This window comes from Danio rerio, chromosome 10, assembly GCF_049306965.1.
Source record: "Danio rerio strain Tuebingen ecotype United States chromosome 10, GRCz12tu, whole genome shotgun sequence".
Lineage (NCBI taxonomy): Eukaryota > Metazoa > Chordata > Actinopteri > Cypriniformes > Danionidae > Danio > Danio rerio.
The window spans coordinates 29,452,501-29,480,193 of NC_133185.1; the positions used below are offsets into that span (position 1 = coordinate 29,452,501).

Below are 27,693 nucleotides of genomic sequence, written 5' to 3' on the forward strand. Positions count from 1 at the left end.
ACAGTAGATATACAATACTGTAAATGCATATAGAGTCAGATAAATGGTGCTGTAAATGTAAATACAGTATTTTTTGCTGTAATTGATTTACAGAAAGTTACTGTAGATTCTAACAGTTAACAGTGTATTTAACTTTAATTAAATAAAGCAACGCACACACACATATATGGTGTGGCTACCTACTATTATTAAAAAAAAGTGTATTTGGTTGGTAAAATAAAATGTATTTCAAATATACTTTTGAAAAACAATAGACAAACCTTTCCCATTGTCATATCTTTAATAATTAGGCTAATGATTTTATTAAATTTTTAAAGTATAACACTTTAAAAATCCTCCACCTCTGAGGACAAACAAGATCCACACCAGAGCTATAATGGTTACAATTCTGACAAACAATATTATGGGAATAACTTTCAGATTTTGTACAGATGATGAATGGTCAAAACATTCTTAGCCAATTAGAATCCACCCAACAGCTTAAACAATTAGAGCGACAAACAATAAAGTTGTGGTGAGTAATTATAATTATTAAAAAGATATACATTCTTGTTGGTGTGACTTCAAATATAGTTATCATTTAATTATTTTTAATAATGAAAATGGGCTTAAAGGGGCTATATGTAAGAATTCTTATGCATTAATGTATTTTTTTGCTTGAAATATGTGTCAACAGCTTCCAATAGAACTTTAAAAAACGATATAGATTGTAGACAGACGAACAATGGACCGTTTTGGAGGGGAAAAAAAGACATTTACACATGCTCCTGAGAGCCTCTCTTCTATTCAAAGGTTGTTAAGAATGCTCAAGATAAAGCCACAAGATATAAGTGCCAAGCTCATATTTACATATTTGTTTCTTTCATAAATGTGGATGATATCTGGATGTTTATTGTTAGTGTATTACTGGAAATGTGTTTCTACCTATTTTTACTTCTAATCAAAAGTCTAAAAAGAACTTTATCATGAGTATATCAGGCCACTGAATCACATTCAGTCTCATAGACCCTAATTGTGCACAAGTGTGAGCACAATGGACAATTACTTGCTGTAATTCACTTAATGGCCAGTGGTGGAGCTAATAACCAGTGTTTGTGAATGATATATTTTTACATTCTTTATAATAAAGTAATAAGCCCCAAGAAGCCGTGATTTACAGTCAATTTATAACAGCTATTAAACATGAAATGAAGTGGAAACATCTTAGCTGTTAAAAAATTGCAGGACTTCTTGGCTTTATAAAATGGTCATTCATATATGGAGCAATAGTTCACAAATTAAAACAAAGTAATTATAAATTAACACTGATATTTAATTGTAATTTACAACAGTTTCAAACATAGCTCAACCAATCATTAACAAGGACCATTTGTTTCGCAATTCTATATATATAGCCCCTGTGAGACCTAAATTCCAGATGTTGTGTAACACCAACCAACCAAACTAAAAGTGTGTTTAAGTAGGCTGATTTCCCTGAAGAGCAAACGCTGTGGCTATGTTGCGCTTTCAAAACACTGCTCTGTTTGTTCAAGCCCTCATCTGAGGTGGAAGAGGTGGTGGACGCATATGGAAACAATCATCATTTTTTGCTTCATAAATTACACGCTTCACCTTGATAATCACCTTATCTAATGTAATCTTTGATGCTAAGAGATGCTCTTGCAAACACGGGTGGTCTAATCTTCTGATGGTGGTGGTGGGGCTCTGTTTGTGGCATGAATCTCATTCATAATAACACCACAACAGTGTATGAATGCACTATGTCTGTCTCTTTTTTGCATGGCATGGTTTGTTTTCACCATCTCTCGCGGCAGCCTGCTTGGCGCCATGTTCCCCATGCCCCGTGTCCTGTGGGCCATGGCTGACGATGGCCTGCTCTTCAAATTCATGGCTGGGATCAGCGAGAGAACAAAAACACCCATAAAAGCCACTATAATGTCTGGCTTTCTCGCAGGTGAGACTGAATTTAAATGCTACTAATCTACTGACGTTGTGTACGTTTGTAGTATCACGCATCCGTTCGGCTGCATGGGAAAAATAAACAAAGCATTTTCGAAGCACTTGCATGGACCTGACAGCTACGATGGGATTCATTTCGTAAATAAACTGGATTTACTGCATGACCTGATTTTACCATAGTAAACACATTTCTGAATGGACATCTTTGCCGTTCCTGGAACAACATTCCAGTCATTTAATCAGATTTTAGGGAATTTTACAGTTTATGTCTTGCAATCAAGGTTTAAATTCGTCTTTATTATAATTCCCCTATCATTTCTTAAAGATTGTAGGAATAACTTATGGTTAGGGGTATATTTAGGGATAAGAATTGGAGGTTTGGAGTAGTGCTGCCACAAGATTAGTTAATCACATCCAAACTGCAAAATAAAAGTTTGTTTTTACATAATATGTGTATGTGTGCTATGTATATTATGTTTACCGTGATCCCTCAATGTAATGCGATTCATGTTTTGCAGTTTTGAATATTTTTTTTTTCAATTTGAAATGCTTTTTTCTACAGCACATTATGTTTTGCATTCTGATTGGCTGTAGAGCATTGTCGATAGTTCTCCATGCCGTGTCTCCTATACTGCACAGAATGCGTTCAGTTTGCCAAGTTTACGTAAATTGTTGATTACTAGCAGTGTGACTCTGAAGTGCTGTACTGTATGTTTGCAAGTTTTTCCTCACAATGTCGACGAAATGTTTAAATCACTGCAGAAATATTCTAACCAACAGGCCCTGGTCACATACAGTACAAATACATTTCTTAATAAATAACCTACTATGAAATTAATTCAATTCAATTCACCTATATTTGTATAGCGCATTTACAGTGCAGATAGTGTCAAAGCAGCTTCACATAAATGGTCATAGTAAATTGGAACAGAGTAGTTCAGTTTTTAGTGTTTAAGTTTAGTTCAGTTTAGCTCAGTTCAGTGTGGTTTAATAATCACTACTGTGGGTCCAAACACTGGAGAGCAAATCCATCGATGCTTAGTTCTACTAATCCCAAACCATGCAAGCTAGTGGCAACATCGGAGAGGGAAAAAAAACTTCACAAATTGGCGAAAGTGAAGAAAAAAAAACTTGAGAGAAATCAGACTCAGTTGGGCTCAATTGGACTCAATTAAGACATTAATGTATGCTATTTTGTTTGTTTGTTTGCTTTCACAAGCTTTGGAGATGTAGCGTAAATTTTAAATAATAAGTCACCAATAGCTTTTATCATGAGCCATGGCTGTGTTCAAAATGGCATTAATGTGTTCAAAGTGCACTGCAAAGGTAGCGCAATTGTCAATATGAAGATCGTTAAAACTGAACTAAAAAATACTTTGAAAGTAAATTACACCTAAGAGAGATGACTTTAATGTTTTTTTTATCATTCCAAGTTTAAATGTTGGAAGGTTCGAAAGGAATAGGGCATAGGGGGGATAACTGGAAATAGAGCACAACCAGGAACTATGCTTTTAACTTCAGCTCTAGAGGTTTAGTTTGAAATGTACAAGTTTGCGATGCAGTTTGCGAATGTTCGTTGGAACTATAGATTTTGATAACACCAAATGAACAAACTATGTTTGTAACTATGCAACTTGTGACCGTAGTTGGCCAACGATGGTTTTCGGAAACGCACCCCAGCACCGTTAAAGGCACCTGTGGTAGCAGGTGATCAAATGGTTTCATCCAATAATACAGGACCTATTTTTTTACGAAGGTTTGAACTTTGAGAGTGGTTAAACGAGAGAAAAAAAGTGAAAATGTTAATGCCTGTCTGAGAAAAGTGTATAAAGTGTGTAGTGAGGGGTTACAACCTTAACAAATCTATAATAATAGTAGGAAATAAAGCGGACTACTTTGCGGATTTCGCCTATTGCTGGTTGTTTTTTGAATGTAACTCCTGCGATTAACGAGGGACCACTGTATTTAAATACACACAAATACATAAAACAAATAAATGTTTGACTAAATTTCCATCTATTAGAACATGTTTTTCTAGTCCCTGATTTGAATCAGTCACAGGTAGACAGAGAGATTATATGTGTGTGAATGTAAATGACACGGGCGGATCTAAAAGCTCATAGTAACATGTATTAGCTACCTCTTCACAAATACATGTTGAGCATGTTTGCAGGATGGTTATCTCAATTGGTTTGCTTGTTTAGCTATTGTCAGTGTACTCAAAATTACACAGATGGATGAAAGTTCTGGCAATTGTGACTATGTTTACTACTATGTTTAAAGAAAGTGCAACTGTGATCAAACCCGATTGGAACTACCTGTGGATTAAACAATTACATTGCACACATTCCAGCCATTTAGAATCATACACACAACTATATTATCAAAATGCAGACTTTTATTTTGGATGTGATTGAACACCGTTAATCATTTGGCAGTACTACTTTGCATTACATCTTTGGCCAGGAATGATGTTCCATGATCAACAAAATCTGTTAACTCAGGAATGCGTCAAACTCTGCAAAATCAGGATGTGCAGATTTACCCCCTTTCTGCCTTTGACTCCTTCTCTGGCAGCTCCTCATTTGGCTTATATGTTCATTTCTATTGTCTTTTCTGCTCTCTTCCTCTTTTTTTGTTTGTGATCATCCCATGATCAGTCTCTTGGGGTCCTTGTTCCCCCTCCCACGTATTATCTTTGCCATGGCCCGGGACGGTCTGCTCTTCTCGTTTCTGGCTCGGGTGAGCGAGAAGAAGACGCCCGTCGTGTCCACTCTGGCCTCCGGGGTCACTGCTGGTAAGAGCAGAGGGCATTGTGGGAAGGGAAGGATTTAGCTCCATTGGGTGGGTTACTTTTGTTGCTGTTTGAAACACCAGTCTGTTCATTTCTATAGGGGGGAGGCTGAAAACTCTGTTTATGAGACAACACCAAACGGTTACTGTACATGTAATTGGAAGAGCTAACAGGGGTTATTTATTCTTTCTTTCAATAATGATTCTAGTAGTTTCCTGGAATACAAACTTGTAAGACTGACTTTGCTGTGTTTTATTGTGCAAACATGACATGACGTCAGTTGTACCATGCTAAAAACTCTGTTGACATTATTTTTTACGTTTATATGGTGTTTGTATTTTTCTTTTCTTTTTTTCATTTCAAGCATTTGAAGAGTAATTTTTGCTCTGTACTTTCCATGAATAAGGCAATAAGATTACACACTTTTAAAATTAACTTTTTGGAGAGTTTAAGTCTTATTCTTAAAAAAGTTGATTTAAAATGCATTATATTTATTTAATTTTCAAATATTTTAAATTCATGTCAAATGACTTGTTTGTAATTATTTTGTTTTTATTTTAATTACATTTAATAGCATTGCTTAGATCACAGATTGAGTTATTGAAGTATTAAATAACAGTATATAAATACCATTTTTACATAAATATGCAAATATGATTAAGGACAAATACGCCAATAGCACATATATGTTAAGTTTGGAAAATATTTCAAAAAGAAGAAAAAAAATCGAAGGGGGCTAATAATTCTGACTTCAACTGTACATGTGGATTGTTTCTTAACTGTTTATGTTAAACTATTGCCTGTTCACGAGGATGCTTAGCAAGTGTTGTTAAAATCATTTTATCCAGCCAAACCTAAAAAGAGAACTCAGATTGACTTCAGTACTCTAGTGCTAGTGGAACTATGCTAGTACAAAATTATGTAATTGTTTGAGTCTTCTTAAATGCAAGATGTTTAAAATCACTTGAATGTGTTATTATTATTATTATTATTATTATTATTATTATTTGTAATAATGAAGATGATGGTAATCCTTTAAAAAGTAGTCTGCAGATCACATTTGTCCCAAACCAAGGGTTGTGGTTTTTCCGAATATAACTTCTAAAATATATATTTCATCTTATAGTGTATAGAATTCCTGCGTATTGGTTTTTACACATCAACCAAAACTCTTGTAAAAGGTATTAAGGGGAACAAAATAACAATTTTCACTCCCCAAAGTTAACTTAAGAATAATCTTAACTGACGTCTTTTCAGATTATTTCAGACATCACTAATATTATTGTTAAAGTATGTTATAAGTCTAAAACTCCACAGGAAATAATGAAGGATTACTTTAAATCCCTTTTATGCAGTTATTGAGTAAGTAGATTTGGTTGAGTTTTTTCTCTGTTAAAAACAATCTGAAAATGACATTGCGGGTCTGAAACAACTTATTTTAGGAATTTATAAAATATCTAATTAAAACTTTATTGACGTCTTTTTTGCATTCTAGTAATTAAAAAGGAAACACAATTATAATTTTGTACCCTATTTGTGGAAAGTGCATTTATATTTTATTATAGATATGTGTTTACAAATGAACTTTAAAACATGTTGATAATTGTTTCTTTGTAGCTGATACTCCATTAATGTTGAATAATTTGACCACTGAGAAGTGATGACTGTTCATTTCTTTTTTTGGTCATTTTTTAAAAAAGTGTTTTTAAGAATCAGAATTGTAAAAGTTTAATACATAAATTACATAGATTTTTTTGTTTTTATTTGCCAGTACAAATTTACTTTTATTTGTTGAGTCAAAATAATAAATATCTTACATTTTTGACATTTTTAGAAGATGCCAAATCAAAAAATGCCGTCACGCATGTTTAAAACAAGAATAATATGGCTACATATTACAAGTCTTTATTTAAAGGTGCAGTAGGTGATCTGCCTAAATGCTAACCGGTTAGCAAAATATGTTTGAAGCACAATCCCTCCCTTGCCATCCAAAGCCACACCTCCTGAAATCATAAGCATGCACATTAAAGAGGAGACCCACAAGATCATATCATTCGCCTGTTAGAAAACTTTATAGTACTTTATAATACTATTCTGAATATAAAATCGTAAAATATTTAGCATGTTTTCAGTTTTTAAAACTTGTCATAATGTGCAATATTTCATGCATGCAAGGATCGCTTGTCTCACTTTCTCACACGCTTTGTCTGAAAGCCACTACTGTATGCTTAGTGGTTGGCCTGCGGGTGCAGGAATTACACTTATTACTAAGCCATACTTACATGCTATTTCAGACCGAATATTCAAAGTAGCATGGTAAATAATATAGGGAGCACATCACTGGCTATCATAGCTCAAAAATGAACCAATGTGATGTGAATATACCAACTTCACCGCAGTAAAGCAGGCTAGGGGGAATACTGTTGTTGTCTTTTTGTTAAACTGAATAAAAATCTACATTATCGATGCTGTAAAAGGTCTTTTATGAAGCTGAAAATAGTCACATCAATCTTTCGCTGGAAGATTTCAGTGACTGAACAACACTTCTGTGCATATAGCCCATTCGTAACAACCAAATCTACATACGCTTTGTGTGACTAAAATAATTTTAACACATAACATTACCTGTCTGAAAGAAATACTTCAGCCATGATGTCATCCTTCCTCCAGCGTTCAAAAGTAATTCCAATATTGATTCAGAATTTTAAAGTTTTGATTCAGCATTTGTTGTTGCCGGTTACTTGTGTCCACATGACCACAGTGCGTGTCCAAACAGTGAATCTGGTTGAACAGAGGAATGCAGTTGTACAAATCTACATTTGTTGACTAGACAGTTTAGGCTACATATCAGAATTATGGGAATTATGACAAATTTTAATTGGATGAACATTTTTCAGTTTTATGCTTTACCCAGAATTTAAAAATACATATAAATATATTTAGATCATCTACTTTAATCAGTACTATTGGAATGGGAAGAGACTTTCAACCAGCACAACAAAAATGTTTCTGAAGACAATCACCTACTGCACCTTTAAGAATCACAACATTGCCCAAAATGTGTAATTAATTGTCAATTTACGTCTTTTCACTTTTGTTACGTCCTTACTAATGCATTTTATAAATGTATTTTACCTTTTCATTTCTTAACATTTAACTTCTCCATAAATAAATCCAATGCACTGAATAACAAAGGAATATCCATATCATCTTTGACTCAAATATATACAGTATATTTTCTTTACCTACAAATTTAAGTCAAATAATCTTAAAGTACAACAAATCATGCATATTTAAATCCTTGATAAGCGGTTAACTATACATACCAGTCCATCCTCAAAAAGATAACCATAAAGCTGATCCTTTTCATTTCTCTGCAGCAATCATGGCTTTCCTGTTTGACCTGAAGGACTTGGTTGATCTGATGTCTATAGGGACTCTTCTGGCCTACACACTGGTTGCTGCCTGCGTTCTTGTACTCAGGTCCACAGATATTATATTTAAAATGACTTTATTGCTCTCAAGCTTATATATTTGTGTTATTACAACTGCCCTATTCACAGACCACTTGTGTAAAATATTGTCCACAGGTACCAGCCGGAGCAGTTTTCTCAAACATATCACATAGCCAACACACATGAAGACATGGAAATGAGTGAAACTATAAGCACACCCAGCATGGGGATCCTGCCCGGCGTAGAGGAGCGTTTCAGCTTCAAAAACCTGCTCTTTCCGGACATCATCGAACCCTCCAACCTGTCTGGATTCACCGTTAACATCTGCACCAGTCTGCTCGGTATGAAATATTCAATACAAACACTGCAAACAAAAATAAGTAAATAAAAAAATCACACTAGTGTAATAGACTAGTGGTTTGTCTCACTTTATAATTTTCTCTCTGTAGATTTCAATTGCAATAACTGTTTTTAAATGCTGTTTTATTACAATTAGTGTTCTGCACTTCACAGTTGAATCAATGTCTGTATTCTGGATGTTTCTGCAGAGGGATTTGTTCATGCATAAGTTAGCTGATTACACATTTTATTCTAAAAACATTAAATTAAATAAAAATAGTAATAATAATGAATAGAATAAATATATTTTTCTGATTGTTCACAGTATTTTTTGTATTGTTACAATCAAAGTATTTTCTGAATTATGCAATGATAAAAAGAGAATCGTAATCATTTAATTAGGACAGCAAGGTCTGACTTTGCTTAGACTAAAGTCTTGCCACTTAACAGAAATAATGTACAGTAAAGAACATAAAGCCTTGGTGAAAAAGAATTAGTATTGTGTAAGACTCCCATGAGCTTGGAGAACTGCATCCATACATCTCTGCAATGACTCAAATAACATAAATAAAGCATAATAAAGTCATCTGGTATGGCAAAGAAAGCGTTCTTGCAGGACTCCCAGAGTTCATCAAGATTCTTTCGATTCATCTTCAGGGGCTCCTCCTTCATCTTATCCCAAACATGCTCAATAATATTCATGTCTGGTGACTGGGCTGGCCAATCCTGGAGCAAATTGACCTTCTTTGCTTTCAGGAACTTTGATGTAGAGGCTGAAGTATGAGAAGGAGCGCTATCTTGCTGAAGATTTGATGGTAATTTAATGGGCAGCACAAATTTCTTGATACCGCAGGCTTTAGATGTTGCCATTCACTCTGCAGATCTCTCAGGAAAATCTACCTTCTGCCACTTTTCTAAATGATCAGTTAGAAGTTAAGTTATTATTTGTTGCTCTTACAACTGGGATTGATGACAAAACTTTTATTAGTGTATGTCAAAACAATGAAACTTTTTTTTCCCCGTGTTCATCCAGTGTTCAGATTTTGTGCTACAGATTTTGTGCTTAATTGCATACTCACAACATTTGGGAAAACCAGTAATACAAAAAAAAATGTTTGCATTATGTAATGTAATAAAAAAAAATAGGGTAGTGTGATTTTTACTTTTACCCCATTCACTTGCAGTATCTTGCCTTAAAGGGACAGCTCACCCAAAAAATAGAAATTTGTTAATTATTTCATGCCCTCTAAATTGTCGGTGACTTTTTCCTTCAGCAGAGCATTAAAGAATTGTTATTTTTTTAGCTAAAGCTGTGGTCATTAGTGTCTGTTTCATAATACATAAATAAACGGCTACTGGCACTTTGAGAGTTAAAAAAATAGAGGCAAAACATAATTAATACCTATGGCTCCTTATGTTAAGAGCTTTTAAAGTGAAATGATTGGTCTGTGAAATAAAGTGAACTTTAGTTACAACATAATTACCTTTTAATCCTCAGCCTCATTCGCAACAGTCTGAAACATGAGCTTTATGCTGTGAACATGCTCAAGAATGTTTGCCAATGCTGTAGATTAAACGTAATAGTGTTGTAAGTTTCTTGCACAGACTGATCATTTCACTTTTTTTTGGTTTTCTGGGTGACGATTGACTTGCATTTTATGAATCACCAAGCACCACTGTTTCATCTAAAAATCTTGGATGACCATACGGTGTACAAAGGAACAGCAAATGTTCATTTTTAGGCGAGCTGTGCCTTTAGGACACATAAACAGTGCAGGGTTTATGGATTTGTTTAGTAGTTTTTCTGACATTCCTGAATTGTGTTTTTTTCCAGGTCTGCTGATTCTCAGCTTCAGTCTGTTGGCGGTTCGGGGAGGAATAGCGAGCTGGAATATCATCACTCTCGCTGTCCTGTTCGGCCTGTGTGTCATTGTCACATTTATCATCTGGAGGCAACCTGAGAGTAAAACCAAGCTCTCTTTTAAGGTTAGACCGCAGGCACATCTAACAGAGCACAAGGTGTAGTGGTTCCCAATAAAAGCAGTTCTGCTGGAGCCAGATTTACTATTTTTAGATGTTAAATGTGAGTGGTTAAACACAAAGCCAAATACTGTGTTCTGCTTTTATGTGGTTCACATGGGACTCACTTGATCAAAGCTGTATTAAAGTTTTACGATTCTGATTCTTGATAACCCTTTTTAATGGGTATTCAATCCATATATAGAACATTTCTTACCATGGAATAAACTAAAAATGTTTTCACTGAACTGTTACAAATGTAATAAATAATTTAAAAAGCATTTAATAGCATTTAATAAGTATACAGGTAGTCAAAATTGTCAATATTAGTCTTTTATAATACGTTGTAAGGCTTTTAACAAATAAAGCTCATAAATTTTTAAAAGGATCCTCAAAATCTAATGAAACCAGTGTGATGAAAATAACACAGCTTGTAAGTTTGTCATGGAAAATAAGAACAAAAATGACCCAACAAAAAGCCAAACAGTAATATATTTCATCTTAAAATCAATCTTTGAAAATGTATTTAGAACATTTGTATGGAACACAAGGGTATTTAATAACTGACAATAAAGTAGAAAATACATAGATATTATGTAAAACAAAAATTTGAATAAAATTGGAAATTACTAAAATGACAAAAAATATTTACATATAAATAAAACATGAGTAATATATACAGTTGAAGTCAGAATTATTAGCCCCCTTTTGATTTATTTTTCCACTTTTAAATATTTCCCAAATGATTTTTAACAGAACAAGGAAATTTTCACAGTATGTCTGATAATATTTTTTCTTCTAGAAAAAGTCTTCTTGGTTTTATTTCAGCTACAATGAAGGCAGTTATTAATTTTTAAAAAAAGAATTTTTGGGATAATATTATTAGCCCCTTTAAGCTAATTTTTTTTTCGTTAATCTACAGAACAAACCATTGTTATACAATAACTTGCCTAATTACCCTAACCTGCCTAGTTCACCTTATTAACCCAGTTAAGCCTTTAAATGTCACTTTAAGCTGTATAGAAGTGTCTTGAAAAATATCTAGTAAAATATTATTTACTGTCCTCATGGCAAAGATAAAATAAATCAGTTATTAGAAATGAGTAATTAAAACTATTATGCTTAGAAATGTGCTGAAACAATCTTCCCTCTGTTAAACAGAAATTGGGGGAAAAATGAACAATGGCCCTAATAATTCAGGGGGGCTTATAATTCTGACTACAACTGTATATATATCAAATTACATTGACCTTGCTGGCAGCATAAGCTAGTGTTTGAGCTACACAACATAACATTTTGAGTAACTAACCATTTTCCACATCTTCCATCAGGTTCCTTGTCTTCCCTTCATTCCGGTGGTGAGCATGTTTGTCAACGTCTACCTGATGATGCAACTGGATAGAGGCACCTGGATACGATTTGCCATCTGGATGTCTATAGGTAAAACACTAGACAGAAAAAACATAAAAAAAACACTCTTAAACACAAGTCCTGATCAAATACAGCCCTGTTTACACCTGGTACAGGTATAAATGAATTTAAACTTTGCTGTTGATAGTTGATTCTATGCACCCCGTCTGACAACGAATACGTCAGTCCGGATGTGCAAGTCATCAGCGCTGCAGTGCAAACAACTTAGTTGCCATTCTTGCGTCTTTGCATCTGAAAATGTGAGATGCAGTGATCAGAAATGGTTCCGCCATGTTGCCATTGTAATACCAACTTGCAACTGTTAACGGAAGCTCTCAATCCAGCATCTGAATTCTGATTGGTACACTACTCTGGAACTGACATTAATAAGCTCTACTGGGTGTAAACATTGAAAGTCTTTTATCTATTTATGTATTTAACATTGAAAGTATTTTATGCATCTAAAAAGTCAAAGCTCATGTGCTAGACTCTGAAAAAGACAGAAAAACATAGAAAAACAATAAAAATATAAGGCCCTGCACATGAACACAGATATTTTCAAAGCCACACTTTTTTCAATGTGGTTTTGCTGTTTTTTCACACGAAAACAGAGTGTCAGGTGACTGGAAAACTGTGAAGGTTTTCTGAAACTATTGGTATATACAGTGTGGACGGAAGATGAGAATGAGGCAAATTCTGCATGTTTATGGCAAACACATTGCGTATTCACACCGTTCACACCACAGGCCCTGTCACACAGGTTGAGCTCAAACTTTGAAAACAATGTTTTTCCAAATTATTTTTTGTTATTTATTTATAATTATTTTAGTTTAATTTCATCATTCTTTTTATTTTGTACTTTTTTATCACCAGGAGCTCTTCAGTTCTGAAGCAGATTGTGACAAAGCACTTCAGCCTGTTCAGATTGAACAGAAAGAAATCCAACACTGAGGATTTGTTCCTTATTTCCTTAATAGTAGTTTTGTTCCTTAGTACATACACCCGCCCACAATCCCACCTATTTAGAAAAGTGGTCGAAGTGTAAAAAAACTGACACATGTAAGCGAAAGCAGTTTGCGTTTTCCTTGTTTACTTGTGATCCAATGCATCAAAATCCATCTTAATACCAGGTGTAAACAGGGCCATAGTATTGCGGTCATTTTTGAAGGGCCTCCAGAAAAGCAGTTGGCACGTACACACTCCATAATTTCCTCCATTATCCCTCTGTTTTCTCCAGGACTTGTAATCTACTTTGGCTATGGGATCTGGCACAGCACCGAAGCCGCTCTGGCTCATTCCAGTATGGACGAAGAGTTGAGTGTGTACAAACCTGCCTGCGGTCTCAACCGAGACAGCGTGACCCCAGAGAAAGAGGCTTTCCTCTGTAATGGCCACGGGTCACAGGTAGATGACGATGGAGATATCTAAATGAGCAACAGTGTTATGTTGTATACTCAGACTTTACAGAAAGCACTCCGCCAGGAGGTAGTGAGGAACACGGGTCGCTGGAGTCTAATCTGGTAGAGCTCGATGACTGATTTAACCAATGTCACTTTCATGTGAAGGAGTCGGAGGGTTCAGTGCGCACTACATAGATGGAAGTATTTGAATATTCATACAACTCCAGGGCTTTGTTTTTTTTCTACTTCAGAGATCTTAAAGAAAACCAAAACAGGCACAGGACCTTTTGTTGAGTAAACAAACAAACAAACAAACAAACAAACAAAAACAGAAACAAATGTGAGCTGCAGTATTTTGAACTTGTGCCTTTTGTCCTTGTATTGCGATCAAAAGTACAACCTTAGTTTTGAAAATGCTGGGACGTTTTTGTAAAATGCAAGTAAATCAGGAATATGTGTTTTGTTAATTGTCTTTAACCATTATTTTCTAAGGTAAAGCACTTACTTAATTACTTACCTACTCCCAAGGCCGTTTATAGTGACGTTGATATTTAGGCCCAATCCCCATTCTACCCCTTAGCCCTTTCCCTTACCCCTATCCCTTGTTTGCGTGTTCACATTAGGGGTAGGGGTGTCCCAATTCTCGTTAGCTTGAAGATGTAGGACTAAGGGGAAGGGCTAGATACCCCTCGAAACTGAAATTTTTCATGACCAAACAAAAAAATTTTGTTTCCCAAAATTTTTTCCCAAAATACACCAGCCACATTGGCAGCATGGCTGCACAGGTAAAAAAAAAAGAGATGCACAAATTAGCATTTTTTTTTCATTATTACAAATTTTTACAACAAACAAGCATATGTTTTAATATTTTCATAACCGCGTTCGTGTTTTACCATCATGTTAAAAAAAAAAAGAATTTGACTTTCTATAATCCCTAATGATAACTCCTGTTTAGCAGTCCCACAACATTCTGACACTCGGTGACACTTGAATATCCTGTCAGAAAAGTCTAGTGACTGTGAATGAGCTTTTTTACAGTGTCTACTATAATGTTAATGTTGTTTTTGTGGGTTTACATAGATGAATATGGCCACTGTGTAAATGCACAGTACAGTTACGATCTAATTGCCTCATTATATCAATGTGATAACATGAAATATGCCATCAGTAATTTCCTAAAGATAAATACCAAAAAATAACACAACTGGAATAACCACAGAAGTCGCGATCGTCAGTCTCATATAAAGCAAGTAATCGCAATGACATATGATGATATGTGCTGGTGCTGTAGTGGTGTCCTATTTCTTAGGGGTAAATTTTAAAACCTTTCCCCTTAACACTCTGTTTCAATGTCCAAGGGGAAGGGGTAGGGCTACAAAAAATTAATTGAAATTGGGCCTAAGCTGTACCGTGTTGGTGTATGTGTGTATGTCCTGGTCCTCGGAGGTTGAGCATTGGGCTAACGACCAGCTTTGTAAAAAATTTGAAGTTACGAAACACCAACATGGTGTGGCTAAGGAAAAGTAGAAAGAAAAAACAAGTTTTTTTACCCAGCAAATGAATTGAATTGTGTAGGTATAAACAATTGTCAGATTTCAATGGTGCCAGCAGTTTTTTCTTTCACGATATTAATATCTATCTGGCAGTTTGTGAACAATCCAATTTGAAAGGAGAAATATTCTCAATGTTTTTGACAATTCTCTCATGGATTTTAACACAATATGATCAGCCATTAAGACTGTGATTCACATTTTATAACCAAACATGAAACCTCATATATCATCCAACGCAATCTTATGAAAATTCTCAACTTTATGATTAAGAGGCTTATTTGCATTCATTTGTATGTTATTATTCATACATCCGAGTACAATTTGCTTATCCCCAATGAGGGACAGCTTTAGAGGTTGGGTTTGGGAGCATGCCTTCTTTTTAATTTTTTACTTTCTCATATGAATCAAATCATATAAATTCATACAAATCACTTATCTGACCTTATGTAATATAGTAAACAGTAATAGTAAACAGCAACATTTAATTTGAGTTTCATTAGAATATTCTTCAAACCTTGTAGTGTGTTGCAGCCATCAAAATCAAGTTTTGTTTATATTCCTAAAATACAGCATAACTGTCAATTCAAACACTGGAAATCTTTTTTTTTTTTTTTTGTCAATTAAATAAGACCTAAAGAGAATTAACAAAACTCTGACCCTTGACTTTATTGCATTTTACAAAAACAGCCTGCCATTTTCTTTACTGGTTTTGTAAATAAGAGTTGTTTTATGATGAAAAATGTATGGTTTTACGTATTAGGACATGGAAGATCAAATCACACTTGGCTTTTCTGCTGAATCTATAGCATCTGAGGTCACATTTATGCTGGTTTGAACTGCCCTGATGCAGAAACTGTAGGTTTTTTGCTGGTCCAGCCAGGTTAGTACTGCCACCTGGTGGTGTGGTTGATCAGTTGCTTGTGTTAGCTGCTTGCTATCCATCACAGTGCTGGCTGCTGTGTCTTCTGTGCAGATGGAGTCTGCTTTTTCAATAGTGTCTTAATGTTGCTTACACAAGATTTTTTCGAAGACAGTTTGATATCTAGCAGTATATTTGGCTCATTTAAATCGATAGTTCACCCAAAACTGACAATTCTCAACCTTCGTTTGTCACAAACCTGTTTGAAATCCTTTCATCTGTTGAACAAGATGAACAATGACAACTGTCAGTTTTTTATTCATTCATTTTCCTTCAGCTTACTCCCTTATTTATCAGGGGTTGCCACAGTGGAATGAAAACGCTAACTATTACAGCAAAAGTTTTACGCAGCAGATGCCTTTCAAGCTGCATACACCCATACATTCTCATATTAACACACACTCCAACACTACAGCCAATTTAGTTCACCTAATTCACCTATACCGCATGTCTTTGGGCTGTGGGAGAAACCGGAGCACCCAGACAAAACCCACATGAACACGAATAGGGAGAACATGCAAACTTCACACAGAAATGCTAAATGGCCCAGCTGGGCTCAAACCAGTGACCTTCCTGATGTGAGGCGACAGTGCTAACCGCTGAGCCACCATGCTGCCTGAACAAGAAGCCGTTTTGAAAAATGGTAACCATTGACTTATATTATTCTTGTTTTTCCTACTATGGAAGTCAATGGTTACCAGTTTGACCATTCTATAAAATATTATCTTTTGTGTAAAACAGAAAAAGGAAACTCATAAAGGTTTGGAACAATTTGAGGGTGAGTAAATAGTGAGCTAATACATTTTTTGGGTGAACTATACCTTTAAGACATTTTTCACATTGCGCTTTTGTCAGTGTAAATATTTTACAAATGACAAATGAGTGATAATAAGAAGTTTGGAATAATTATCATTATACAGAAGTAACTTTTAATAAAAATACAGTAAAAACAGAACAGTAAAATGGTAAAATATTATTGCTTTTAAAAATAAGTATTTATTAAGTTTTAGATATACTGTATTTCGTGATGGAAAGTCTGAATTGTCAGAAGTCTTTCTGAATCCTTCTAATGTGCTGATTCAGTATTCAGTTACAGTATTATTAGTTTTTTTTGTGGAACTCAGTTATAAATAGGATAACATGTTACTGCTTGACATTTATTGGAAACTGTTGACATTTTATTTTCAAAATCCTTTCATTAATACTGTATAAAATTCAAATAATGGCATTTATTAGAAAGATACTGCTTTTTGTAACATTATTAATTACTTTTAGCAATCTCATTCATCCTGGCTGAATAAAAGTATTACTTAAATAATATATTCTTTTATTACTGACCCCAGACCTTTTCAAGCACCACAAACAGCATATTGGAGTGATTTCTGAATGACCAGACTCAATAATGGCTTCTGAAAAATCAGCTTTTAATCATATTGTAATTATATACTAAATTAGTTACATTTTACAATATTACTGTATATTACTTTATTTTTTATTAGCAAACACAATGCATCCTTAATTATGAGTGTTCTTTTAAAAACATTTGAAAAATGCATAACTATTCCAAACTTTTTACTGGGAGTGTAAACCTAAACATACAAGATTTAACAATAATCACCTTTGCCACATTCATCAGGTCCCTCCACCTAAGAAATTCTCAAAGATATAATTAGTAGTTTATAATATTGTTGTTCTTTATGTATTTTTGTCAATGGTCTTTAAGTTCATATGGTTATAATTGATGCTTTCATTAGAATATTAAGCTAGAGGAACTTTTGCGAGTATAATCTTGGCCATGTTAAATAATAATATTAATAGTAGTAATAGTAATAAGTAAGCATCTGTTCCATTGTTTTCTCAGGAGCATGACATTTCTACAAAAACCCTCCACCAACAATCTGACCTCAGGATCATTTATTCTAGAATGTGTTATGAATTTATATACATTTATAACATATATTTATTAGTTCTAGAAAAACGTCTTCATATATATTTTTATTTGTAGATATGCTGACGGTCCTGATGAAGATGTACAATCAGTTAATGAATATTCTATCGTTCTTCGTTTATTCCATGAAGTAAATGATTTGTAAATAGCAAATGATGCTCTTTATTATGCAGAAAAAAGCAATAATGTTTGTGCAGAGGCCTTGTTTATTTTTTGGTTAGATACATTTTAGTAGATTAAAATGTATTCTTTTCATATATGTGAATATGTTAATGAATCTGTTGTTTTGTGAATGTTTTCTCTTTGCCGTTGCAATCATTTGCAATTACAAAAAAAATTCATAGAGCGCCTTAATTTGTACGTTTTACTGGATTTACTGGTTTAATAGAGTTTGAGTAAAATGTTAATAATGGTCGCCCAAATGTCCAAAATATGGTCTTTTTTTTTTTTTTTAATGTAAGAATGACAAATGTTTTGGCTGAAAAACATTTTCTTCTTTTTTTTTTTTAACAAATACTAATTTCTTAACGTTTCTGTAGTTAAACGGGGACATATTAGCGCTGCCTGAAAGTTATTATGAAGATGTCTATAAATATTACATGTAAAAAAAATACTCTAAATTACATTTTAATTTGAACATATTAAAGGAATGTCATCTGTAGTTTAAGGAATAAAACAAAATGTTTTACTCAAACACATAGTAAATAAACTGAGAATTCTCAGGTGTTCAATATATATATAAATCACATGTGATCCTGGACCACCTCTCAAGTTGCAGTGGAATATTTCTAGGAATACCCAACAAAAATTGTATAAATTATTATTATTAATATTTACTTTCATGCCAAAAAGTTGTTATCATACATTGAAAAAAAATATGTCTGCAAAATTGTTGCAAACAATCTACATGTGTTAAATTATAATAAACAAACAAATTAAATTAAGTAATGTTTAACTTATTTTTTTAATTTAAATCCAGCCCAAATAAATTGTTTACAACCATTTAACTTAAAAAAAAAGTAAATCCAATGAATTATCTGAATTGTTTTTGTTCAGTGTATTGTAAGTCCATACAGACAGTTTGTAAATGTCCTAATATAATAAATAAATCTATCAAAGCTTAATTTTGATTAGTAATAAGCATTGCTAAGAACTTAATTTGGAAAAAATTACAGGTGATTTTTTAAATATTTGTAACTCAGCCAAACATTTTCCTATAAAAACAATCTATACATCAATAAAAAGCTAATTTTATCTTTCAGATTATGTATGAATCTCTTCACTTCTAAAACTAGACCCTTATGACTGATGTTGTGGTCCAGGGTCACATATGCTTATCTTTGGACTTTGACTTTCGTATTTTTGTGACTACACAACACTATCAACTTGAATCTGTGGCTGTCAGGAGGTAGAATGATCAAGTGGTTTGAGCTCAGAAGATTTACAGTTTACAAGTTTGTTTTAATTACAAACTGTACAAGAACACCTTACTAGATGGAATGGCATAATTACAGCATTACAGATGAACTGTGTGTCTCCACTTCCTTATATACTGAAAAAAAGTGTAGTCAAAATGTCCATTTTCTGGCATCGGTTAGGTCATATGAGTCTGCACAGTAGTGACCTTGAGCTGAAATCTCAGTATCAAACCATAATGATTGTCTTAAGGAAAAAGATCACGGTCTAAAACTTTGAAAATATACATCAAACTCCATTCATTTACACCACGCGAAGTTCATGAGCTATACTGTTACCAGCCAGCAGAGAGCGCTGGAAATGTTTTGTTTCCACTTTTCAGGTACAATTGTTAGATGAGCTGCTTGAATAGGCTCATTTTTTGTTAATGATTGATGTTATATAATCATTAATCGACAACCAAAAGGTGAAACATGCCAAGACTTTCCACATATTGTGAAACTGTCTGAACAATCCTTCACTGTGTTTTATTCAAAAGGTGTTTCTGTCGTTCTGTGTGTTATTGGACCATTTCAAATGTGACGCATTCAGTAACATTAGTTACATAAAGCATCTGGACTGGTTTAAGGTTTGTCTGCACTGTGACTGTCTGCCTACTGTCTGTTTCAACTTGATGTTGTAAATAAAATACATTTTGGAATTTGTGTGTGGGTCATTCCCCTAAATCAGCGCCTTTAAGAACTAGAATTGCTATAACAGCAAATAAATGTGTATTAAAACACAACAATACTCTTCATTCTCTCATCAATATTAAATCAAATTCAAACCAATTGTTATTTTGAATAATTAAAGTTGTATTAATGATGATAAAAGTAGGTTTTTGGCCAGCCTTTCTGTTTGCAAACTGAAAAAAAGCATATTGTTTTAATTAATATTGTTAAGAAATGATTTTGGCTTAAGTATGTTTGTATTCCGTTAAACAATACAAATAATTTGATCAATTTCCCCTGATTTTGCAAATGGTGTTACCTGTGAAATAATGGTACATTCCAGTGACATCACTTCCAGGAAGCTGCATTGTCTCTCAAGCAAGATATAATAACTTAAAACACAAGTAAGTTCCTCTCCCTCTCCTAGACCCTTTTATTTTTGACCATTTTATTTATTTATTTATTTATTTATTTATTTGACATGTACATCACAATTACATTGGACAACCAAATGCATTTGTTTAAGTGTTTTAGCAAACTTGCTTAAAAATTGACAAAATGGAAATATTATAAAAACATACACAACATAACAATTCTTTACATCAAAATACTGCAGGCAAATTTATGAACTGATTCTCGATTTCATTGAATGTCAACTATGTTGCCATTTTAAAGAGTATAAAAATGATGTAATTTAACTTAATATAATTAATATTTACACAATAAAATTTACATGTATTTCCTTTTAAAATGTGCAACATGTTTAGTGACTAAACATATTAGCTTGCCATTAACCAATTCAGTTGAAATGGTCAAATCTGTTACTGTTATTCCTGTTACCTTTTTGGATTCAGGATGCATTTGTACTTAAAGGGTCCAAATTGGTATACTCAAAAGTATTAGAACCTAAACATTTTAAGAGGAACATATTTGTACTTTTTAGGTACTAATATGTACCCTTGAGGTATTAATATAGACATTGTAGGTCCAAATGGGTACCATTTGAAAAGCTACCACCCTAGTGACAGCTTGCATACCTTTATTTCTGAGAGTGTACTATATTAGTATGGAAGGAACATTCCATTATTCATGGGGGTCTCCGGTTAAAAAAAAAAAAAAAATGTAATAGCATTAAGATCTTAACAGTTATAGACAGATTTTTCAACATACAATAGAAGATTTATAAAAGAGCTAAACAGCTGCTTACCTTGCTTATTGGTTAAGTTAACCGCTGCCTATAATTATGTCAATACTATACGCAATTCTATACAAAAAAACATGTTTCATAGAATTATCTGTTGTGTGTTGTCATAGACCAGACTCATGGCCGAGAATTAGGTTTATTAAGTCTGTCCTCCCTGACTCATCATCTCTCTTTTTAGCTTCAAGCAAATAAAATCTATCAGGAGGCATGCTTAGTGTAAATAAGATCACCATCATATTATTTAAACTTTGTTTTGTCAACTTGCAAAACTCACTATGTGCCGACACCTCCGCATAAAATGCTGTTACGCCGGCTTCACAACCTATGGCCCATGTGGGGACCCATCTGGGAATGCCCATGTGGGGATCCATTAGCGTAGGGCTAATATATTCAATTCAATTCAATTCAATTTAGCTTTATTTGTATAGCGCTTTTACAATGTAGATTGTGTCAAAGCAGCTTCACATAAATGGTCATAGTAACTGGAACAGTGTAGTTCAGTTTTTAGTGTTTAAGTTCAGTTCAGTTCAGCTCAGTTCAGTGTGATTTAAAATCATTACTGAGAGTTCAACACTGAAGAGCAAATTCATCGATGCGTAGCAATATATATATTCCTTCCGCCTCCCACCTGGGAGCCCATTTCCAACCAATATGAAAAAACATGCGTAATTATGAGACAATGAGTCAAAATTTACGTCTTCTGTTGTTTTGCATCAGAGCTATCAAAATGGAATTAAAGGTTCCTAATGTTTATACTGTGATATTGTTATATCTGTCATTAAAATAGGTCAGATGTTTTGCACATTGTGATGGACTATGTTTTGCATATAGTGGAAGCATTAATAAAACAGCAGACCACAATGAAAAAATAGCAGAAAGAATCACAGCATTTTTAAATACAAATAATATTAAAAACTTTATAAAACATCAAATTTAACCACTGAAACCAGTACATTTGAATGTTTTTAGACATATTTTATTAGGATTTATTGGCTTTAACAAGCCATCAATAGTAGGCAACACATAACTAGTAAAAACCCACAGGACCTTGTACTTGGGCTGGCACGCGTGGGGTCCACCTGGGCTGGCCCTCGTCGGCCCCATCTGGGCTGGCTCGCATGGGGCCCACCTGAGATAGCCCGCGTTTGGCCCACCTGGGATGGCCCGCGTGGGGCCCACCTCCCACCTGGGAGCCCATTTCCAACCAATATGAAAAAAACATGCATAAAGTCATAATTATGAGACAATGAGTCAAAATTTACTAGGACAAAGTTATCATTTTAAAGTTATACTTCTGTATATCTCATAATTATGATCTTTTAGTTTAATTTTTTTACATTTTAAGCTATCATTTTGACTTACTGGGTCATTTGGTAATTTATCAAAATGTAGTGAAATGGAATTAAAGGTTCCAAGTGTTCATACTGTGATATTGTTATATCTGTCATTAAAATAGGTCAGATGTTTTGCGCATTGTGATGGATTTTTTTTTTTTTTTGCATAGTGGAAGCATTAATAAAACAGCAGACCAGAATGAATAAATAGCAGAAAGAATCACAGCATTTTTAAATACAAATAATATTAAAAACTTTATAAAACATCAAATTTTTACCACTGAAACCAGTACATTTGAATGTTTTTAGACATATTTTATTAGGATTTATTGGCTTTAACAAGCCATCAATAGTAGGCAACACATAACTAGTAAAAACCCACAGGACCTTGTACTTGGGCTCGTCTGTGTGGGGTCCACCTGGGCTGGCCTGCGTGGGCCCCACCTGGGATGTCCCACGTGGGGCCCATCTAGGATGGCCATATATTATTATTTATGATAATACTTTATATTTAAGTACAGTAGTTTTCTTTGAACTTTTTAAGAATTGTGCCATTTTTAATTAACTTTTAAAATCACATTTTAATTTAAACGTTGACATTTTATTTATTTATTTTTTACCTGTGTGTTATTGTTCAAACTATTTATTATGCTTAAAGTGTCTGACATGTCTGACAATAACAAATATTCATAATAATAAGTTTTCATCTGTAGTTTTGTAGTAAGCTGTCGCCGCTTAATTGGGCCCACTATGTATTTCAATACCAGTCATTATAGTGGTACTTGGAGAGACAATTTTTTCTGAGGTGGTACTTGGTGAAAAAAGTTTGAGAACCACTGCTATAAGTAAATAAATTGAATTGAATTGAATTGTTAACATGCTGACTTTTTAGCTTTGTCCATTGTAACTCTAAAGCAGGGGTGACCAAAGTTTTTGTATGAAGAGCCAAAAACCAAACATCACTAAGAGCTGTGGGCCAAAGGTAAACATACCAAATGAGATTCCGTTAAAGTTACCATAGGTAATTTCCTAATATTTTTAAATAAACAGAAAGCATTACTTTAAATCATATCAAGTAATGTAGTATAACTTTTAAAATAACAACTCATTGCAATAATATCATAAACAATCACATTTGGGGGCTGCACGATGGCACAGTAGCGCTGTCACCTCACAGCAAGTAGGTCGCTGGTTTGAGCACTGACTGGGCCAGTTGGCATTTCTGTATGTTGGAAATTGGTATGTTCTCCGCGTGTTAGTGTGGGTGCTCCCATATCCTCCACAGTCCAAACACATGTGCTATAGGCGAATTGGGTAAGCTAAGTTGTCCGTGGTGTATGTATGTGAATAAGAGAGTATGAGTGTTTCCCAGTGATGGGTTGCAGTTGGAAGGGCATCCGCTGCGTAAAATATGCTGGATAAGTTGGCAGTTCATTCCGCTGTGGTGAACCCTGATTTATAAAGGGACTAAGCCAAAAAGAAAATTTATAACAAGTATAACACAGTGGAGTTCAATACTGAATACACTAGTCAAGCAGAATCTGCCTTTGCCTTGATTTGCTCACCAAACTCTCTGCATTGTCGAATGACAATATACTGCCTGATTAATTTACACAATTTAGTTGAAAAATTCAATTCCAGTTGGATTTCAACAATAAAACAAAAAAATTGTTACATTAAATTTAAATTGACTATCTCTAAACCATCCCCATCATTCTCCTTCTCTTCTCAGATGGGATGGTGGGCCAAACCAAAGATTACCATGGGCCAACTTTGACCTGCGGGCCCTAGTTTGGGCATCATTGCTCTAGTTAACCCACAAACAAATTATTCTTCGGTTATTTACTCTCCCTTCACCTGGTCCAAACCTGTTTGAGTTTCTTCTCTTCTGTTAAACATAAAAGAAGATATTTTGAGGAAAGCTGGAAACCTGTAATCTTTGACTTTGGGACAACCACTGTGTTTGTTTTTCCTACTATGCAAGTCAATGGTTACAGGTTTTCGGATTTCTTTAAATTATCTTCTTTTGTGAAAGACACTCGTGAATGTTTAAAAACCACATGAGGATGAGTAAATTGTGAGTAAATTACAGTTTTTAGGTGAACTTAAGTGTATTTTTAATGTCCTTTTTTGGGATAGTTTGTGGGATAGAAAATTTAAATTATGCCATTATTTACTCATCCTTTTTACAAACTTGCAAGAATCTGAAAGAAACTTGTATCTTTAAAAGAAAGAAAAGCACAATATGTTAAAGCCCATCTCATAGCCCAGGGGTGTCCAAACTCAGTCCTGGAAAGTGGAAAGTTTAGTTCCAACCCCAATCAGACACACCTGAACCAGCTAATCAAGCTCTTACTAGGCTTTGTAGAAGCATTCTTGCAGGTAAATTGGAGCTTATAAATCTGCAGGACACCAGCCCTTAAGACTGAGTTTAGACACCCGTCACAGGTACACACACAACTTTTTTTGGCTGCAGCAAGACCAACTGCAGGGTTTTGCCTTAAAACACATTTAAAACACGTTGTAGCTTCAAGCTGTAGCCCATTTTTGTTCACATCATTGTCGTTCCTGTTGTGATGACAGCAGCCGCTTGCTGACGCCGTGATTACCGTTCACCGCGGCGTCCGGCAGAGGGCGGTGTTAACGGGTACCACACAGCAACTGCCGCATCCCGGATGAGAGACGGAGGAAAACAGAAAGAGAGAGAAAAAGAGAGAGAGAGAAGTGAGCACGAGAAAGATGCTTGGTTCAAAACACCGCGTCGGAGCGCTGCGTTCAGTCAGCGGGTCTGCTGTAGAGGAGAACGGGCGCTGAGGGCTGTAGGAGGGCACACTCTACCTGTCTTTCTCGAAGGTGAGTGTTTATGACCGGATTATGGTTTTTGTGACTTGTTATGGAAAAAAATATACACGTGCGAGGGTGCTCTGACGCGAATGGGTTTTTCCATGTTGTCCTGTTTTGCTTTTTGGCTGCTTTAACTTCATTACGAGGATTGATGTGATGGTGATAGATGACGCTGAGAGGTTAAGTTTAATGGGATTGTTTCTTGTGCATTGACTTTTTAACGTGTAGGCTTTTATTTGTGTTAGCATATTATAGACACGTTTATAACCTTTATAGTTCAGTTTATATAGTTAAATTTTGCTGTAATATACTTGACACTTAGCATAGCACTTTCATATTAATTTCATAGACACACACAGATAGATAGATAGACAGACAGATAATTCCTAGTGAATTTCCCAAGCGATTACAAAATGGAAAGTAACTGTAAAAAATTTGAGAATATTAAGTACAACAACTTCATATCATTTATAATCTTATTGTTGTTTTTATGCATAATTTTCTGAACAGATAGATGGCTAGATATATTAATCAGAGTCAGATTGGAAGTACAAAGTGAATTAGTGTTTTCTAGTAAAGCACTCTGCTAATCATTTTTTATAAATGTCAGTGTATATACAGTTAGATAGATCCAGAATGCACACTCAAAGGCAAACTTCTTCTGTCAAGTAAGATAAGGAAATGTAAACATCCTCCTAAAGCTCTAAACTCAAGACTTGCACACCTTTGCGCTTTCATATGATGAGATAAAGATGTAAACATCTCTCCAGTTCTGGTTTTTAAAGTAGCGCTTTTCTCTATGGGACATATCAAAATAACGGCAAAGCCTCGGGCACAGCATAGTACTGACTTACTTAGCCTGGAAATGAACTTGACGATTGCGCATCCTGCCAACAGCTCTTATAGCAATGAGCGGTTTTACAAAACGATGTTTTATTTACTGAAAAGCCATTTGTATGATATTTTGTGGTTGATTGAGCATGTTCACGGTTCTCTGATTCCTGTTGAGGTTACAGTATTGATGTGCTAAATATAGACGTGTGCTGATATTCAATAATACATTATATAATGTGGCAATGAACATGCATGATCTAGTTGTTGGAGGCAACTAAAATAACTATAGTTCAGTTGTATTTTTTATCTAACAATAACAAAAAAACTTAAAAAATAATGCAACAAAGTATATGTTTTATCATATCAATACATTATTATAATAATGTTATTTGAATAGGTATTTTCATACATAAAATGCAACTTAAAATCCACGTGTAGTTGCTGAGATTGTTTAAATCATGTTGATGTACTTCCAACTGGAATGGAATATTAAGTAGGAGGCGGGGCTTTCTTTTGTGCATCATTACCTAAAATGCAAACTAGGAGAGGGTGTTATTATGCAGTTGCTATGGAAGCTCTCTTGTTGATGTCAACAGAAGGACTGCCACTCCAAAAGAGGAAGCAAATGGTCAGACTTTCATTAAAAATTACCAAAACAAACAGTTTTTTTTTCAGTGCATTAAAGTGCATGGTTTACTTATTCACCTTAAGAATAACAATTTGAGCTCGGAAAATAAACATTGTAATTTAAAATTTCCAGCAGGCTTTAAAGTGCTGCACACCCATAAAACAAATACAAAAAACATCAACAAAATAGAGTACAAAGTACGAGCAAAAAATAAGTACAAGCAAATATAAGCAAGTATATATTACAATAAGTTTAAAAACAAGAAAATATAAACACACTTAACAAAACATTATCCTCATACACCAACTTTAACCTGTTAGCCAGCACTCAATTTTAGCATGCAAAATGAGATTTCTGTAAAAAGTTTTCTGTTTCTGAGGCTATGTCGATGTCCTCTCACTCACCGTCAGAGGCACTTTCTCAAAAATCATCTTCCCATACTAAAACATTTACATTAGCTGAATGATTTTGGATTCACAGTTCATGTGTCTTTGGAAAGAAGACACTCTGGGCTTTGTTATCCATCATCTAATGTTTATAATGCTCAAAATGAAAAAAAAAAAAGTTATAGATGCTTAAAAAGGTATGTCTTAGCATGCTTTTTAAAATATGAATACTAGTGGACTCTCTCAATTCATTTGAAAGTAGTGACTAGTGATTACTTCAGATTTACTGTGTAATGTCCCAGTGGGCACCTTAATGTTAAAACAACATTAAAAAAACATGTTAAATCAATTTGAAATCAATTGACTACCTTGACATTAAAATGACATAAAATTGACATTTTACATTGGCATCAAAAAACACTACCAAAATTCAAATACAGGACTGCCATGTAACCCATTTTTGACCTGTTTTTGACACCAACATAAGATCTCAATTTGATGTTGCTTTGACATCAAGCTATGTATTGGGATACAAAATCCA

At 34.3% G+C, this 27,693-nt stretch overlaps 2 protein-coding genes across 17 annotated transcripts in view; both read left to right on the forward strand.

Annotated features, from left to right (window-relative positions):
* slc7a1a (solute carrier family 7 member 1a) overlaps window positions 1–19,912 on the forward strand; it is a 48,079-nt gene extending 28,167 nt beyond the window's left edge. For 4 of the 11 annotated variants that reach the window (XM_073914705.1, XM_021472274.3, XM_021472275.3 and 1 more), the window contains exons 7-12: window positions 1,815–1,954; window positions 8,134–8,236; window positions 8,344–8,549; window positions 10,382–10,533; window positions 11,898–12,006; window positions 13,214–19,912. In XM_073914705.1, coding sequence (XP_073770806.1) covers window positions 1,815–1,954; window positions 8,134–8,236; window positions 8,344–8,549; window positions 10,382–10,533; window positions 11,898–12,006; window positions 13,214–13,404 — 901 coding nt within the window. In that variant the 3' untranslated portion in view covers window positions 13,405–19,912. Of the gene's footprint in view, window positions 1–1,814; window positions 1,955–4,619; window positions 4,757–8,133; window positions 8,237–8,343; window positions 8,550–10,381; window positions 10,534–11,897; window positions 12,007–13,213 lie in introns of all 11 variants that reach the window. The other 7 variants (XM_073914707.1, XM_021472276.3, XM_073914704.1 and 4 more) reach the window with 3 other exon arrangements.
* Window positions 19,913–20,272: 360 nt separating this feature from the next.
* Window positions 20,273–27,693, forward strand: part of mtus2a (microtubule associated tumor suppressor candidate 2a) — a 124,658-nt gene continuing 117,237 nt past the window's right edge. For 3 of the 6 annotated variants that reach the window (XM_073914698.1, XM_073914695.1, XM_073914697.1), the window contains exons 1-2: window positions 20,273–20,326; window positions 25,044–25,313. The gene's annotated coding sequence lies outside the window, so the exon portion shown is untranslated. Of the gene's footprint in view, window positions 20,327–25,043; window positions 25,314–27,693 lie in introns of those variants that run through there. The other 3 variants (XM_005155280.6, XM_678946.9, XM_073914696.1) reach the window with 2 other exon arrangements.